The following is an 18,391-nucleotide window of genomic DNA, read 5'->3' as shown; positions in this document are numbered from 1 at the left end:
GGACATAACAAAGCTAGGTGAATGGGGAACTTAGGGATATAAAATTCAGAGGGTTGGTAAGTGCAAAATAATGTGCAATGGAAGAAATAAGTTTAACTAGTCATGTGCATGGCTTGGGGAAAAGACCTGGGCATCATTGTGGATACCTCAATGAAATCCTTTGATCAATGGGACACTTGGGGGATCAAGGCTTGGATCATATGGGCCACCTGCCCTGGGAATGAGTATGGGATACAGCTCCCAACACAGGGAATGGAAGTGGCTGCAAGCAGGCATTCACACACTCTTGGTAGCTCATTATTCCCTCTGTCTTGCTGTGGAGCCAAGGGAGAGTTGGAGGAAGATGCTTGGGAGAAGCAAGGACTGTGAAGAAGTTTGGCTGGCTGCTAGACATGGGAGGCTGGCAGGGGTGGGGAGCTGTTCTGTAAAGGGAAAACTGGGAAGAAAGTAATTGACAAGGTGTGTACTTCTGGTAAGTTTTTTTGTTCTTCTTTGTCTTGTTGTTTAAATTGTAATTAAGCACTTAGGGGCAGAGACTCTCTTCTGTGTTTTGTGTGGTGCCTAGCAAAATGGGACCCAACCCTAACTGGAGCTTTAATTGTGTAGAGAAGGTAAACAACCTGCTCTTATTTATAATTTTTCACAATATAAAAACAAAGGAATAGTAAGTGAAATTAAAAAGCAACAAATTTAAAACTGATTAAAGTACTTTTGTACATAATACATTAACCTGAAGATATTATTTTGACTTAGTGCTCAGCAAAATTCAGAGAAAGGAGTTAGGCATTTGGCAGAAAATGAGAACATAGAATTATTTTTTCCCCAGGGATATAAACCCTCATGCTTTAGTTTAGAGCAAGGGTGGGCAAACTTCTTGCCACATCTGGTGGGGAAATTGCATGCAGAGCCATGAATGTAAGGCTGGGGCAGGGGATTGGGGGGTGGGAGGGGTTGCAGTGTGCAGGAAGGGGCTCAGGGCAAGGGGCTGGGGCGGAGGAAGGGTGCAGAGTGTACGAGGGGGTTTGATGTAGAGAGTTGGGGTGCGGGAGGGGGCTCATGGCAAGGGGTTGGGGTGTAGGAGGGGTTTGGGGTGCAGGCTCTGGCCTGGCGCCGCTTACCTGGAGTGACTCTGGGGTGGCAGCAGTGTGCACTGGGGCCAGGGCAGGCAGGCTCCCTGCATGCCCTGGCCTTGTGACGCTTTGTCACTAAGTCTCTGTGGCCCCTGGGGGAGGGGAAACAGAAGGCTCCATGTGCAGCCCTTGTCTGTAGGTACCTCCTCGGAAGCTCCCATTGGGGGTGATGCCTGCAGGCAAGGGCAGCATGCGGAGTCCTCTGCCTCCTCTCTTCCACAGAGGCTGCAGGGACATGATGCTGGACGCTTCCCAGAGCAGCCCAGGGCCTGCCATACCACGAGGCTGGCAACCCAATGGCCCAGATCCCGTGGGCCATAGTTTGACTATCTCTGGTTTTGAGCATAAACCAGCAACCCAGAGGGAGTAAGACCCCTCCAACGTGAGCAAGTTCTAACACAGTCGTCTACTATGGAGGATTCCCTGGACTCTTCTGTGGAGTATCTAATAGTAGTCACTGTCAGTCATGATGCTGGACTAAATAGACTACTGGTTTGATCTGGTGTGCAATTCCTGTTTCACTGCTTATACAAATGTTCTTGGGACCAAAGTCCTTTACCCTAAAGTTTACTTTTGAGATGGAGGCTTCTGTGTAGAGGCTGTGAACAGTGTTTGATGGGTCACGTACACGTAGCTAATTGTTGAACAGTTTGCAAAAATATACATTAGTTTTCTCCAAGGGATGTTAGTTTCCAGTATCATCTGTTTAGAGGTGGGAATCTTTTTAAAGATGTGGCTGCCACATTGGAGAGAAACTATTAAGCCAATTTTCAGATTGACGGAAGCACTTGGCAATGCTATAGCATTTCCTTTTATGCATGAAAATGCTAAAAGGGATTTTAAGGCCTCAGCAGACCTGTATGTTTTTTTCAGTCTTCCCACACAACTCCTAAGCTGATGAAACTTTGTATTGCACTTACATTCCATCATAATGGAGAAGATTTAATTAACAGGATCTATTTGACATTTTACCCATATTCTGTTTCCTTGACTATCTCTTTCCTGTCTCCTCCAAGGATTTTGTAAGAGAATATTTGAAGATGATTATGAGTTCATTTGTATAAGGAGGGGTGTGCTTGGGAAACTGGGTTTTCTGCATCAGAGCGGAAAAGGGAAACACTTTTAAAGAATCCACTCCAAGTAGTTTTCTTCGTTAGCACAGTTTGGTATTGATAATTGCTATTTTAAAATAGAACATAATTTATATATGGGAAACGAATAGTTACTGTCTTCATGCTTTTGACTGCTGCTATGAGATGGTGTGTGATATGAATAGTACTCTAGTACTCAGTAGCGTGCACTTATGGCCTTTGATGGTGAGCATGTATAACTGTTCAGTAGTAAAAAGAAAAAAACTGATTTATGTTTTTAATTTTAAAAACAGCTATCAGCATCCGTTCATTGTCTGTTTCTCTTTTCACACTGAGTTGCTATTTCTTTTACCCCTTTCACAGCAGTGACTCCAGCAGCAGCTCAAGTGATGAGTCTCCAGCACGATCAGTTCAGTCTACAGCAGTTCCAGCACCCACATCCCAGCTGCTTCCATCTCTGGAGAAAGATGAGCCCCGTAAAAGTTTCGGGATCAAGGTTCAAAATCTTCCAGTGCGCTCAACAGGTAAAATCCATATGTGAAAGAGTGTCTCTTCAGAGTTGTCAGTAAGGGAGAAGAAAAGAGGGATGGGAGCAGGCTGATTAGAAAAATTGTCTTTGTCATACATACCTGATATTAAGTAAATGCAATATTTCATTAACCTCTGTAATAATATTTGCCAGTATCATTTAATATTGCATGGAAAAATATAAGTGCTGTTTAATGAGCCATGCTTTAGGAAACTTAGTTTCAAGGTTATTGCTATAATAATGTTATAATAAAATTGTCAGATAATATGTGAAAGGCCTTTAGTCTTGAACAAAGATACATTCAGGAGATTCAGTATTATTCTGTTGAAGGTAGAGATTCAGAGGGGTAAGATGTATAATTTTTCATTCCGTTTAACATTTGAGTGCCTCTGGCCAGTCAATGGAGTGACCTTTATGTGGCCTTTGAATATCGGGATTCCATCTGCTCCTTGCATCATTGAAAATGAAAACACCTACAGTGCTGTGGTGGCACAGCTGTACCAATACCGCTGCAGTGCATCTGGTGAAGATGCTCTATGCTGATGGGAGAGAGCCGTACCAGCAGCCTGAATAAACCAACCCTGTGAGCAGCATAAGCTATGCCAACATAGCGCTGTGCTTGGGCGGGGGTGGAATATTCATACTTCTGAGGCAACAGAAGTTTTACTAACATAAGCGATAGCAAGGTTCTGTCTCATATTTTATGTCCATGTGCGGAATGAATTTTGTTATGTGCACCAATATGGAGGTGCTGTGACACATCACCTTCATATTAGTGCACATAACAAAATTAATGTGGTGAGAGTGGGTGGGGCTGAGGGGATTGGAGTATGGGAAGGGGGCAGAGGGTTGGAGTGCAGAGGGGATGACAGCTCTGGCTGGGGGTGTGGGTTCTGAGGTGGGATTGGGGATGAGAGATTCAGGGTGTGGGATGGGGCAGAGCTCTGGGGTGGGACCAGGGAGGACTTCCTCCAGCCCTTTCTCGCCTCAGTAGCTACGGCCCGCCCGTGGAAGAGGTGCCTCTCCTCGACAGCTCCTGCAGGCCTGGGCTGGGCCAGGCGGGGGAGAGGCTCATCTCCCCCCCGATAGTGGCAAGTCCGTGCTGGGTCTGTGGGGAGAGGCGCCACTCTCTGTCGCAGCTCTGAGTCCTTGCACGAGGCTTAATAGACAGCTGTGCAACTTAGCGGGAACTTAGGGCAGTAATGCAGACATAGCCCAACATAAAAATGAGGAGTCCAGTGGCACCTTAAAAGCTAACAGATTTATCTGGGCATGATGCATCTGAAGAAGTTGGCTTTTTACCCATGGCAGATTATGCCCAAATAAATCTGTCAGTCTTCAAGGTGCCACTGGACTCCTTGTTGTTTTTTTGGATGGAGACTAATACAGCTACCCCTCTGATACATAGCCTAACTTACTACAGGCAGAGCTGGTAGCATAGAGAGAAGTTTGCCCAATACTTCCCATTATAGGACCTTGTGTCAGGGATGTGTCCTTTGCTGTCTCTGTGGAAAAACTGCCTAAACTTGACAAAGTTATAAGCCTTTGGAAAAAAAAAAATTGCAGCATGTGTATGCTGAATAAACTTTAGCGTTTGTCAGCTAAATTCTCTGAAGATTCTGTCTGTATTGAACATGCACCAGCCCAAAGCCTCACTCGCTGAGCAGGACTTTCCCTGCAATTGCTGTTATCTGCTGCTCTGAGCCACTGTGATGCCGTGTACTGGAACTGAGAGCAGATAGGTTCTCTGTTCTCAGTGCTCCTGCTGTTGGTTCCCAGGCAATATGGAGAAGGAGGAAGAAAACTGACTAATAAGCAAAGGAGTGGGATAGAGGGAAAGATGGGGCAAGGAACCTGGAGAAGGAAGGCTTGAGCCATCTTAATTTGGCTTCCTATGTATGCATTCATTCAGCATTTAATAACAAGAAATCACACTTTTTTTTACCATAGGGCCTTTGCATTATTCAGTTTACATGATGACTGGTGCTCTGGGAATGAATATGGGGTTGCCTAGTTAACGAAGCTGTTAATCTTGAGGATCCCGCCTCATGTTGCAGCATTTGGAAGGTGTATAGTGAATGGGAAAGAAAGGAGACGGTCTCAAGGTTAGGGCAGTTGAATGTTACCCTGGAGAACTGGATTCTATCCGTGCTTCTGTTAGAGTTCCTCTGTGTTGCTGGGCAAGTCACTTAAAGCATATTTTTCATGGGTAGCCACTAATTATGTGTTCCTCGTTTTATGGTTGGCCAGCTGGAAACTCTGTGGCTGCGACCACTCATAGCTGCAACTGAAGTCACTGGGAGCTGTACTTTTAAGATATAAAGTTCTAAATTCTCAGAAAAATCGGTCTATATAAGCATCTCAGATTGGTCACTGGAAATTAGTGGTGAGCTCTGACAATTGTATATAGTTCCTCATATGTAAAAGCATAATAATACCATCTTACCTCACAGGGTTGTTGTGAAAATACATTCATTATTGTTTGTCAAGCACTCAGCTGCTTTCATAGAATCATAGAATATCAGGGTTGGAAGGGACCTTAGGAGGTGTCTAGTCCAACCCCCTGCTCAAAGCAGGACCAATTCCCAACTAAATCATCCCAACCAGGGCTTTGTGAAGCCTGACCTTAAAAACCTCTAAGGAAGGAGATTCCACCACCTCCTTAGGTAACCCATTCCAGTGCTTCACCACTCTCTGAGTGAAAAAGTTTTTCCTAATATCCAACGTAAAGGTCCCCCACTGCAACTCGAGACCATTACTCCTTTTTCTTTAATGATGAGCACCATAGAAAAGCCCACAAGGAAATAATTCTGTATTCAGAGTGGGGTTTGAATAGTGTACATTAAATAAGGCATGTGATCACACACTGAGCAAAGAGGATGAAGTGAAATATTGAATAGCTGCTCATTAAGTGATCACCGTCCATCCTGTGCCTGAATGAGGGAGGGATTCTGTGGAAAAAGTAGTATTTGATTACAGACTATATCTTAACGCATACGCACAAGGAAGCTAAATTTAAGTGGCGCACAGACAGCCTTATCTCTGGCACTTTCTGATATTTGAGTGCTTGACTTGGCAATTTTAATGTTCTTTGAAGGTTTTTTTTGAGTAATATATATCCTAAGGAAGAGAGTTGCAAATCAAAGTATTCTGAGTAAAGTCTGCTAAAATGCCCTTTGTTTAGCATCCTCTCCCTCTCCCCCTCAAATGCATAGGCAGCTTGTGAAATCCCAGATCAGTTGTTTCTGCCAACACTGGATGAGCCCACATGCCTCAATTACCGTTCCAAGAAGATTAGCTCAAGTGATGTAACAGTGGTATTCATAGACATATATTCAACCCAGTTTTGCAGGATTGCTTTTAGTAGTATCTACTCGCTCATATTGAGAACAGCAAGGATGTTAATGAAATAAACAATATTTTACATGTCTCCATACCCATTGTCTTAGGGCGGATGCCATTAGCGGTAGTTGTACCCTCTTCAGGTAGCCATTGGCTGCCTCACTGGCTGCAGTGATGTGGAAATCTACATGGGTGGGGCCTCAATTCTAAAGAGAAACATGAGGCCAATTGGAGGCTCCTAAATATGCAAAATTAACTTACAATCATTTTAGATAGATATATTTTAATTTCAGTGAAAATTGAAGGTCAGATAAAAACAAAAGTCACAATTTTGATAGAATATCAAAACTTGTTTGTGGCTTCGATAATATTGGCAAATAATATTTGTATTTTACTTGTTTGTGTGTGTGTTTAGATACAAGCCTTAAGGATGGACTTTTCCATGAGTTCAAGAAATATGGAAAGGTGACATCAGTGCAGATTCATGGGGCCTCCGAGGAGCGGTATGGGCTGGTGTTCTTCCGACAACAGGAGGATCAGGAAAAAGCACTGAATGCATCAAAAGGAAAATTATTCTTTGGAATGCAGATTGAAGTGACAGCCTGGATAGGACCAGGTAAGGGAAAATATGTTGATGACTTAACTTTCCTCCGGGGTATAATCATTATAAAAGTAGTGTGTATACAGTAACTGTTGTAAGATGGTAGCAAATTGAGTAAAAGAAACATTGCAATTACTCTGCCTTGCTGCAGAGCTATAATATAAATTAACTGGTAAAAATGACAGAATAAATCACACAGCAGGAAAAGTGAATGCCATTGATCTACTCTAGGTACATCAGATAGGAAGAAAATTCTACGGCTGCAAACCCTCAGTGAAGGAAGCCTACCTTGCTAGATAGTTATTTGTAGTGGCCAGTAGATTGCGTTCTGCTACTCTTCATCTCCACAGTAAAATATAGGGCATAGTTTAGTTAGCATAGTTCATGCTGCTTAAGGCATATCTTACATCAGTGGTCCCCAACCTTTTTCGTTTGGCAGATGCCAGACGATGAGCCATGGAGGACCGTGGCGGCGGACAAGCATCCGCCAAAATTCTCGCCAAGAAGCGGCAACATCAATAGGCGTCGCCGCCGAAATGCCGCCAACAAGCTGCGTCAGTGGTGACGCCTCTGGATGATGCAGCTTGTCGGCGGCATTTCAGCAGATGCTCGTCCGCCAGCCAGTATGCGAGCTCACTTAGATGCCCTGGCGGGTGCCAAGGCCACGTTGGGGACCCCTGTCTTACATGTTTAACTTCCTATGAAGTATAAACACTTTTTGGTTACCCAGAATAACTTGTCTGGTTTCAGACTTGGTAAAAGGGCATTACATTTTTAGAGTAATTTTTCTCGATACAGTTATTTTCTTTCTATGTTCTAATTAATTAATTGGTGTGTGGCATTTAGGTATCCTTGCCATAAAAATATCATTAGCCTCCTTTTCCCCAACTGTGTAACTCTTCATTTTACTAAGTAGACGTACAGTACGATTACTGCATGGTTAGAAGGTGATGGGTACAGTACAAAATGGAGTTTGGATAGGAGTACTTGAAGTTGGCTGTCTCTCAGCCAGAACAATTCAGGTGGGTGTTTGAATCCTCACAGATTTCTTTTCTGCCTTAAATTGCAAGTGTTACTGTGAAAGGAGGACAGACTCCTTAAGGCCTCGAGAAATATGAAGTAAATGATACAACTTATGAAAGCCATAACTTTGGGTACACACGTTTATGCTTTCATTTATTTGCCTTTAGCAAGTGCAGTGGTATCTACTGTACTTAATTAATTGTCAAAGAAATAGATCCATCAAAACATTTTTCCATGTACCTGATCAACACATACATGACTACACTGAAGCCTGTTGAATTAAATCCTGGTAGTAGAAGACATTTTGTTAAAAGAATAAACTTCTGGAGCAGCAAAGGTAGAATGCCATAACTTACGGGCATCAAAACTTATGACCCGTTTCCTCGGCATTAGTACAGTGGCATGACTTACAGATTTCAAACTCCTGGCATTAGTGGAGTGCACAAATATCTAAGAGGGCACAACTGTATTTTTGTGAGAGGCAGTGATATCACTTCCAACAATTTCTAGTATTCCAAAAATAGGTTTTCCAAGAAACTGAGAACCTCAGTATATTACAATATGCTTTTCATCTCTACGATGTCTAGAAACGGAAAGCGAGAATGAGTTTCGCCCTTTGGATGAAAGGATAGATGAATTTCACCCGAAAGCAACAAGAACTCTTTTCATTGGTAACCTTGAAAAAACAACCACTTATCATGATCTTCGCAACATTTTTCAGCGCTTTGGAGGGATAGTGGTATGTGAATTCTCTTTGGAATAAGTTGCTTCTGACCATTGCCTCAGTACAAAATGCACATCAGATTACTGAATAATTTAAAAAGCATTATTGAATGATTTAAAAATGTAATATTAATCATTTTTTGAACATGTGAAATATAGTTCATTCAATCATTTGATTGACATAAGTTATTTTTCTTGCCAGAATGTACTCCAGAGACATTGTTTCGAGTTTGATGTGGTTTTAGCACACTTGTATTGCAGAGGAAATAACCTTGGGATGAAAACGGCCCTTGTGTGCAGTTACAAGAAGTATATTAGGTGCAGTTACAACAAATGGTTAAGGATATTCTGCAGATAGGAGTGCAGCACAAAAGTTATTAATGGTCATCATGGATGTAAATATGCTCAATTCTATTTTCATGTCAGTATTACTATTACGAAGTTAGTTTTTGTTGATTTTCTTTTTTAAACAAAGGGTTTAACTGCCGCTTGTGAAATCAGTCATCAGCCTGTTCTGTAACAATGGGGCAGAGTGAGACAATGAGTAGAATGGTTAGTGATGATGTGAGGGAGTTTGGCTTTTCACTGACAAGCTTATCTGAGTGAGACAGTCACAGGAACATTAATTCCCTTCTTTCTCCCACATTGTGCATGCACTCTCTGTAGAGTAATGGCAATGTTAAGATTGAAGAGAAATTTTCCTGATGAATCAAATATCCGTCTACAGTACAGACAATATATGGTCTGCAGTATCAGACTTTCTGTATTGATAGCATACTTTGTTTACAGCATTACTTTAGTTACTCTGGCTGTTGCTGTACATTCAGTACTGTTTTCAATCTGTCTAGAAATATTTCAGTTATTGGCATTTGACGTATTAGTCTTTCAGATTTGGAGGAGTGTATTTCATACTTATGCAAAATGCCATACTTTTTCTATCTGATATGCACAAATATGACTTACATTTTATTGTGAGATTGCGTGGCAGCTCTGTGGATTGCAACACCTTTATAAACTCTGAAGACTGATTTATCAGTCTGCACACTGTATAGCTCGGACCCTTTTCTGATGCAGAATTTCATGTTATGCTATTTGAGCTGCTCTGAGGAAACAAAGATTAGTGTTGGTAGTCAATAATAGTAGTATGAAACATAAAATCATCACTGATAAAGTTTGCAGATGAAACAAATTGGGGGAGTGGTAAATAATGAAGAGGACAGGTTACTCATAATATGCAGTCTAGATTGTATGTAAAATGACAGTGTGCTTTTTAATATGGCTAAATGTGTACATATAGGAAAAAAGAACGTAGGCCATAGTTACAGGATGGAGATGCTATCCTGGGAAGTAGTGATTGAAAAAGATGTGAAGGTCATAGTAGATAATCATCTGAACATGAGTTCTCAGTGTAATGTTGTAGCCAAAAGGGCTAATGCAATCCTTGGTTTTAGAAACAGGATTATCAGGTGAGAGTAGAGAGGTTATTTTACCTCTGTATAAGGCACTGGTGTGACCACTGCTGGAATACTATGTCCAGTTTTCTTGTCCGCAGTTCAAGAAGGATGTTAATAAATTTGGGAGGGTTCAGAGAAGATCCACAAAAATGATTAAAGGGTTAGAAAACATTCTTTATAGTGATAGGTTCAATGAGCTCAGTCTATTTAACTTAACTAAGAGAAGGCTAAGGAGTGACTTGATTAATCTATAAGTACCTGAAGTGGAACAAATATTCAATAATGAGCTCTTCAGTCTAGCAGAGAAAGGTCTAACATGATCCAAGGCTGGAAGTTGAAGCTAGACAAATAGTAACTTTTTTTTACAGTGAGAATAGTTAACCATTGATGCAACATACTAAGGCTTGTGGTTGTGTGTCTATCCTGACACTTCTTAAATCAAGAGTGGATGTTTTCCTAAAAGATCTGCTCTAGGTATTTTTTTGGGGAAGTCCCATAGCCTGTGTTATACAGGAGGTGAGACTAGATGATCACTTCTGACCTTGGAGTCTGTGAATCTATGATGTCTTGTAAAGTGGTTTTACATGAAATAGTGCCATATTATCAACGTTACTAGCAGGCCAGAATTCTAGTAACAATGCAGCCTTGCAAAAGTGTCCTGAAAACTTAGCAGCCTAGGCACAAAGTAGACTTGCTTTTTACCCTTTTCAGTGCATAAGGAAAAAACATGAAGTTTTATTCTCCTGTCAAAATAAATTGCTTGCCAAAGGAGGGTGGACAAATACAATTTGCCAGGGCTGCAGTAGTGCTATTCTTGACATGTGGAAATGTAGTCCTTTATTAGTATTCCACTTTAATCATTAGGTTGCATCTGTAGAACTCCCGTTCTTGAGTAAATCTCATTCCAGTTTTATTTAGTTTCCTAAGGGCTACAGGATGAGTCTCATGTTAAACTATGGCCTGGTCCCTAAATTTATTAACTATGAAATTAGTTTATCTTGAGCATTTGACATTTATATTCAAATTAGTGTGCTAGCATTGGCACATGGCTCACAAAGGAAGCTTGTGCTGTTTAAAAAATCAGATCAAATCTCTACCTTCTATTTTCAGCGTGGAATGAATCATAATATGATGGGTTTGTTCTGAGACTGAGTATGTATGCCAGTACAGTAAGCCTGAATGTTGACCAAATGTCAGTTCTGAACCTGCTGTTATTTAAGTTGATTAAAACCAGGTTTGGTACATATAAATTGTTTTCCTTTGATTGCATCAGTTTTTTAACATGCCTGAGGTCTCTTGGGTAGTGTGTCAGCAGTGAGATGTAGTTCTTCTTTTTTTGCCTTCATCTAATTGGTGCCAACTTGTTTTAAGAGAATAGTTCAGCATTGTCGTCTATTTATAGGAACAGGGTGGATGGATTGAGTTTATTTGGAAAAGTAAGCCTGTTTGGCTCTTCCCTCACAAAGCAGCTATTGGTTTGAGGCAGGTTGTTTCCCTTGAGGCCTTCTCAGGAGAAAACTAAGTTGTATTTCTGTTTGTTGTGATTCTGAGTACCTCTGTTTCACACACAAACAAAAGCTGCTATTCAGTGAGTAGATCACATTCACTGTCTTGGGTGTTCAGCAACATCCCTTTCTAGCTTTAAATTTTCATTGTGAAGAGCTTTTGTTGCATCAAGAAGGGTTTGGTTATACCACTGGAACGAGAAGCAGTTAAAGCAATGCACCTCGCTATCTGCTAATATTTAAATCATCTTTGTGACTAAAATGTTAATTAAGCAATGCTAGCTGTGGTACATGGCTTGTTTTAGGGAAAAAAAAATCCATTTAGATCTAGTTTATACAGCTGAATCTGTTTACTTGCTGGCATATTGCTGAGCATTGACTACTTTTTTTTCAGGATATTGACATTAAGAAAGTGAATGGAGTTCCTCAGTATGCATTCCTGCAGTACTGTGATATTGCAAGTGTATGTAAAGCAATTAAGAAGATGGATGGGGAATACCTTGGAAATAACCGTCTCAAGGTAAAGAAATCCTCCTGTAAACGCATTATCCTTCTGGTTAATTTTGTTTTCAGTGTTCTATAATTCTTTGTCAGCACTCTGGAAGTGAAGGGTTGTTTTTTTGTACTACTTTTGTCTTTCTTACTGCTACTTTGTAGGTCAGATTAGATAGTGATTAGATATTTTCAACCACCACCACCACGACAGACATTATTTGGTAACTTTATTGGCAATTGCAGCAGAGAGGCCAAGGATTGAATGGACATGGAGGCTGATTTATCTTCTCATTTTTAAAGGTAGTCCATCCAGGTCAGTGTTTGGTGGGGCAGTGTAGGAAGATTGCACTGCTCCTGCTAGTGCTGCACCTGTTCTGGGGAGAAGATTATTTCAGTCCCCAGAGTTGTCAATCTGACACCTTTCAGAAGCACTAAATTTGCACAAAATCCAAATATATATTAAATGAATGTTGTATTTATTTAAGCATGCAGAATTATTTTTATGATTTTGAGTTGCTTGCACCTGCGTGAGATGCCAATTTAAAAAAAAACTATGCAAATTAATAGTTTTCTTCAGATAATTCTAAATTAGGCATGCTCTGTTAGATTATTTTAATAATTGTGAATTGTACTGATGGAAATTTTGCCCTTTTGTGTTCAGCTGGGTTTTGGAAAGAGCATGCCTACAAACTGCGTGTGGTTAGATGGTCTTTCTACAAACGTAACGGATCAGTATTTAACTCGACATTTCTGCCGATACGGGCCTGTGGTAAAGGTAGGTGGGAGGCTTTGGTGTGTGGTTTGACGTTTACTGTCTTCCTCTCTTTACATCCTGTCCTTTCAACCCTGACTTCCAGGGTTTTATAGCTCAGACATAGAATTTCTCTTTGGGTTGAAATTTGGCCTACAAGGCACTGTAGCTTTTCAGCCTGCTGGTCCAAAACATAGACTAGTTGCTTTTGGTATTTTGATGATGATATTTTGAATGAGCCGAGATAACAAACTTTAGAACTAGTCTGCTGCTGTTGTGCAGTGCAGTCTTTCCTACTTCAGAGTTTCTTTAGAATTCTGATGTTGTTTCATGTTGGAACAATGCAGTCTAATTATGTGATTATATTTATGCGTGCTAATTACATAATTAGACATAATTATGTTTTTTTCCCAAATAGACCAGAAATGACTCAGAAAAAAACCTCCAGGAAATTCGTACAAGAAAAGGTACTTAAAAATGTCATAGTTGTGCAACATAGTGGGACACTTGAACTGTGAACTATCACGTCCCATTGCACGTAGGTATTTGAGCACATGCTTAACTTTAAGCTTGTGAGTTGTCCAATTGACTTAATTGGGACTATTTATGTGCTTAAAGTTAAGCTTGTGTAAATGTTTGCAGGACTGGGGCCATAACTCCTCAAGATTTCTGTGGGTACCTGTTGCAGCTCTGACATTCTTTTAATGTAGCTTTTGTTGTTTGAATGTGTAGGTCGCAAAGACAAACAAGTGTTTCTAAATTGTGCACATATAGCAACTAAAGAATAGTGCTACAGTTCGTAACAATACAGTTTGTTTTCATTTTGTGATTAAATGTTCCTCTTACCTTTTTTCCCCCCTATAATTTATTGGAATTTTTTCAGAAATATTCAGGTAAACAGTGACCATAGCAATATTCAGTCACCAAAGAAAATAATACACGTGAAATACAGAAAAACAAAATAAAGGCATAATATACCTCAAGCCACAATATCCACAATTCAAAGCAGTCCCTTGTTCTTTTACTGTCTCTTCATTACAATACATGTCTCATAAAAAAAGCCTGAAAATTTTCCTTGATTAAAAATTATTTTGTTTCCAGTGTCCTCATGATTTAGGATTTTGTTGGGACTGACATTAAGTCCTGTGGATGAGGCTCTTATTTGGTTTTTGTTTTGTTTTTTTGTTTTTTACAGGTGGTGTTTGACCGCTTAAAAGGCATGGCCCTGGTTCTCTACAATGAAATTGAATATGCACAAGCAGCTGTAAAAGAGACCAAGGGGAGGAAAATCGGTGGGAATAAAATTAAGGTGTGCAGAATGACCTCTAAAAAAGGAAAACAAAAAAATTGTATTCAGGTCTTACCCCTCAAAATGCTGGCATTTTGCAAATTGCTAGCCAAAAGAATATGTAGTGGGACATATAGGTCCTAAATCTCAAAGGGTTAAACTAACGTTTTAGACTCGGCTTAAGCTGTTAGGGCATTTTGAACTGTTACTCAGAAAGCTTTCTCCAGTATTCTGTCATTTTTTCTCACTGAACTTGCATCTCTAAGCTTCTGGGTGTTGGTGTCAATATTATTATTATTATTATTATTTGTTGCTAGTGACTGAGAAGCAATGCTACAAAGGCACCACGCTAGTCCAGGAGTTTGGGGTGTTTAGCCCAATCTCTGAATTATCTTTCTCCTCCTCTTCCTCCTCTCCTAAAGAGTGGGTAATCACTTAAGCATGATCTTTCACCTGGTGTGTTCATCTAGAAATTTGATGTTTGTGGTGGTTAGAAGTTTTGAATACATTATATAGTTTTCTAAGTGTGGTGGTTGAATATAATAAGTAGCCTTTATATGGAATAAAAGATATGGTCATTAAAGATTTTGTATCTTGTGTTTATACGTCTTATTCCTTAGTGATTTTGAAACAAAAACACCCTTATTATGTGTTTGTACTCTGTTATTGTGGTTATACCAGTTTCATCTAAACTGATTATTTAAAATTCCTTTTTAATGTAAAAACTGTTACATTGTGTCAAATGCATTTTGACAAACTCATTCCAAATCTTAATTTTTATACCCCCCACCCCCCCCCATAAATTGTGCCATTATTTTCTCAGCGTTGTACCAAACAGTTGGGAAACAGCAAGTCATGATTAGAGCTGGGAGTCAGGATTCCGGGAGTCTGTTCCCATCCTTGCCATTGCCTTTCTGTATAACCTTGGGCAAGTCATTTATACTCCCATCTGTAAAGGGGATTAATAAGGTTGATCCAACCTTTGTAAAGTGCTTTGATATCCTGGGATGAAAGGCACTATATAATTGCAAAGTGTTGGCGGTGGTATTACTATTTAATAATTTTGCTTTTGTTCCTTGAAACAAAATTATTTCAGTTGAATTTTCTTCACTAGCTGAAAGAAAATATCCTGACCAGAATTTGTTTGTGTAGCTCCATAAAAATACGTTGTGCTTTGCAGCACACTTTTATAATAAGGGAAAGGTCTTTCATCTCAGCAGGAGTAATTCCAGTCCTGAGGACTGGTTTTTTTAACTGTCACACCCACTCTTTCCCTTCTGCTTCCATCTTCAAGAACTGCAGGAGACACTGAAAACCTGTCAAAATGGAATAGTTCTTTTACTGAACATGTATTACCCTTTATTTTTCAGGTGGATTTTGCAAACCGAGAGAGTCAATTGGCGTTTTATCATTCCATGGAGAAAACGGGTCAAGATATCAGAGACTTCTATGAAATGCTAGCAGAAAGAAGGCATGTATCTAATACATTGATTCCATTCTCTTGCTTTTCAAATAGGATTTTAAATGTAGTTAAAATTCCAGGACATAACGCCCAAATTATAATTAAAGTAATCTTTAAAATAAAAGATTCTCTCTCAAGCCTACTCCCTCCCACTAGAGCATGCACACTCTTTATCCTGTTGACTCCTCCTCCTTTTTAAGATGTAAGTTTCATTGAAAAGTGACTGTTACAGTTTGAACTTGGTGCAGAAAGCTTTCTGTGGTCATAATTGACACAGATGATACTTTTAAAGCAGACAGGTGCTCTCATGGAATGTGCTGCAGTTTTTTGTATGTATTTTAGTATCTTAGTTTTAATTTTTAGCTTTTTAAACTCTTTTTTTCACAGATGTGAATGATCAGCCTTAAGCTACACAAATTGGCAGATAAAAGCCAAGCAATGGATTATGGCTCTGAACTGCATCACATACTAAAATTAAGGTGTATGTGAAAAATTTGACTGAAACTTTTGGTCAGCTAGTTTATATATGCTCAGCTACCCAGCTGATTTGCTGCTTCATCTATTAATAGCTAGAGAATGGAAAGAGTGCTTTGTGTAACTCCTCTCCCCACTCTCAAAATAGTATATAAATTAACAAACAACACATGCTGTTAACATCACTTTCAGCTCAATAGATTAGAAAAATATCTGACTGAAGTTTACACTCAGACCCACCACTTCCCTAGTAGTATGATTTCTAGGGTTGCTAAAATAGTAAAAGCTCTGAGCAGGACTTCAGTTTCTCTTGCTATTTGTCATGAAAGGTATCTTCTATCTAGATATTTTTCTATAGCGTCTGTCATCATAGTGTGTAGGTTGTACATGAGGTTGCAGAAGGGTCACTCATTTCTCTAGACTCGGGTTTAATGCCGCCTAACACAGTTCCACTCATAATGTTTTTGGATCGTTGAAAAACCTACCAATTTTTTCATTACCAATCATTGTGGTAAAGGATGGGCAAGTAAATGAGTTGGTAAATTTTTATGACTGTTTTTAAAACTGGCTTATTTGTTAAGATTCTGAATTCTTGTAAATGAGTCCAGCATGGTATCGTTTACACTAATGAGCTACACATTATTTCAAAACGTGCTGCTCTTGTTTTGGATCAAAGTAGATCAAAATAACACATGTAATGTTGCCAGCTTTTAAAAAGTGAAGATTAGTTTGGAAATTGGAAATGATAATTTGCATAATGGAAATGAATTGGTGTGTTCCCAAATCATTGCCAAGAATTGTGATCTGCCAGCAGGCAGGCAGTGACAATTTCCTCTGGCTGAACCACACTGAATTAGAAAAAGAGAATTGCATTCATCAGATGACTTTTAGTACACACATGCCATTTGAGCTGATCTTTGCTGTGAAATATTTCTGACTAGAACATGATTTTCTAGAACAAGATGAAACTTAGACGTCTGTTTTTCTTTCTTTAAAAAATCAGCTGTCATTATCAAAACCAATGTCTGATTTGAATGTTCACATAATCTTTACTTGGGAGCAGTGAACCAGGGAGCACAGAGGTCTGTTGGGGTGAGCGTGTTACTCATGAATAATAAAGCCACAACTTAAATTATGCAGGACACCATTTTGTGTAACAACTATATACCACATTATTATATAATCTGTATGTTATACACCATTTTACAGAAAATCTTTTTTAAAATACTATAGATAATTTCTAAACATTTGATTGGGACTGTATCCTTCTAGCTGTACAGCCAGGTTTTCTTTCTTTTATGAGTATACAGGGCTTGGGGAGAGAGAAATTATAATGAATACATTTTATCAAATTCTACAAATACCTTAAATAACTTTTCTACATAAAAATGTTATAGATTTAAGGCCCCACATATCAGAACTTTCTAGGACTAGAAGCAAGTGGTATGTGCCCCTTTTGAGAAACTGGGAATTTTCTTTTGAATAGAACAAAGCACCTGTTTTAAGGTCTTCAGGGTCATGAAATATTTGACCCTAAACCTGTTAATGATTCAGAATTTTTGTGTATTGGACATTCTGGGTCTTGTGCAAGTGTAAGTTCTTTGGGAACACCTTTATGTCACTTTGACTTTTTTAAAATGACAGGTGCTCAAAGCTGCCTGAGTGAGCTATTGTAGTAGATAGACATCGACCCAAAGGAGATGGGTTGGGGCAAAATACAAGTGAGGCAATCTGAGGCATGTGATAAATGCAGTTTATCATATGGCTCAGCAATTTATCATTTATAATGCATTTTGCCAGTTGGACAGACCCACTTGAGTGACAGTCTGCAGTGCAAAGGGTAGCCATTTTTTTCAGATTAACTTTTTTTATTTTAAAGAGACACGTTTTGGTACTATATGAATTTGGCCTGAACTTCCAGTGGTCAACTCGAGCTCACTAGCATGACTTCACCTGTCCCCATTAGCTGTCTCCTGACAGTTGCAATTCATAATATTCTGCATTCTTATGCAGAATGAAAGTGCATGTTCCTTTTTGGGGGTAAAGGGTAGTTTTTCTTTTTTTATACTTCTTACAAGATAGAAACATTCCACTTTTAGCACTAGAGAGGGTGTAAAACATACTTTTAAATGGTTGGGGAATAAGAGTACTCCATGTACTTCTAATGTAACAAAGATACAAAAAAAAACCCCCTATCTGCCCTGAAACTTGTCTTAATGATTTTTGGATTTTTGCAATGTTGACATAGTTCCCTCTTACTGGTTACAAGTTACTAGTTGAGAGATGGAAACCTTGACATTTGATCTGATGTATGTGTTCAGAGCTAATTACTGCTGTCTCATAGTAGCAGCTTTTGAAAGTGAGGGGTCTTTATATACAGTGAAGCTTTTGCTCTGAAGGGTACACTTTCATCAAATTGGTTTGTATTTGTTCCCTGAATAAGGACGTAAATACTAATTTGGCGCTAAAAAACAACCCCCCCCCCCACAATAATAGGATTGATTCAAAGATGTTCACCCAAGC

General features: G+C 39.5%; 1 protein-coding gene across 4 annotated transcripts in view; it reads left to right on the top strand.

Annotated features, from left to right (window-relative positions):
• SPEN (spen family transcriptional repressor) overlaps positions 1-18,391 on the top strand; it is a 100,010-nt gene that overhangs the window by 66,674 nt on the left and 14,945 nt on the right. For 2 of the 4 annotated variants that reach the window (XM_032787600.2, XM_075060344.1), the window contains 7 exons: positions 2,585-2,745; positions 6,508-6,708; positions 8,304-8,455; positions 11,793-11,918; positions 12,555-12,668; positions 13,840-13,953; positions 15,303-15,403. In XM_032787600.2, the coding sequence (XP_032643491.1) occupies positions 2,585-2,745; positions 6,508-6,708; positions 8,304-8,455; positions 11,793-11,918; positions 12,555-12,668; positions 13,840-13,953; positions 15,303-15,403 (969 nt within the window). The remainder of the gene's footprint in view (positions 1-2,584; positions 2,746-6,507; positions 6,709-8,303; positions 8,456-11,792; positions 11,919-12,554; positions 12,669-13,839; positions 13,954-15,302; positions 15,404-18,391) is intronic. The other 2 variants (XM_032787601.2, XM_075060345.1) reach the window with 2 other exon arrangements.

Source organism: Chelonoidis abingdonii, chromosome 23 (assembly GCF_003597395.2).
Source record: "Chelonoidis abingdonii isolate Lonesome George chromosome 23, CheloAbing_2.0, whole genome shotgun sequence".
NCBI lineage: Eukaryota > Metazoa > Chordata > Testudines > Testudinidae > Chelonoidis > Chelonoidis abingdonii.
The sequence above is the reverse complement of the archived record's forward strand: the minus strand, read 5'-3'. Positions and strand labels throughout refer to the sequence as shown.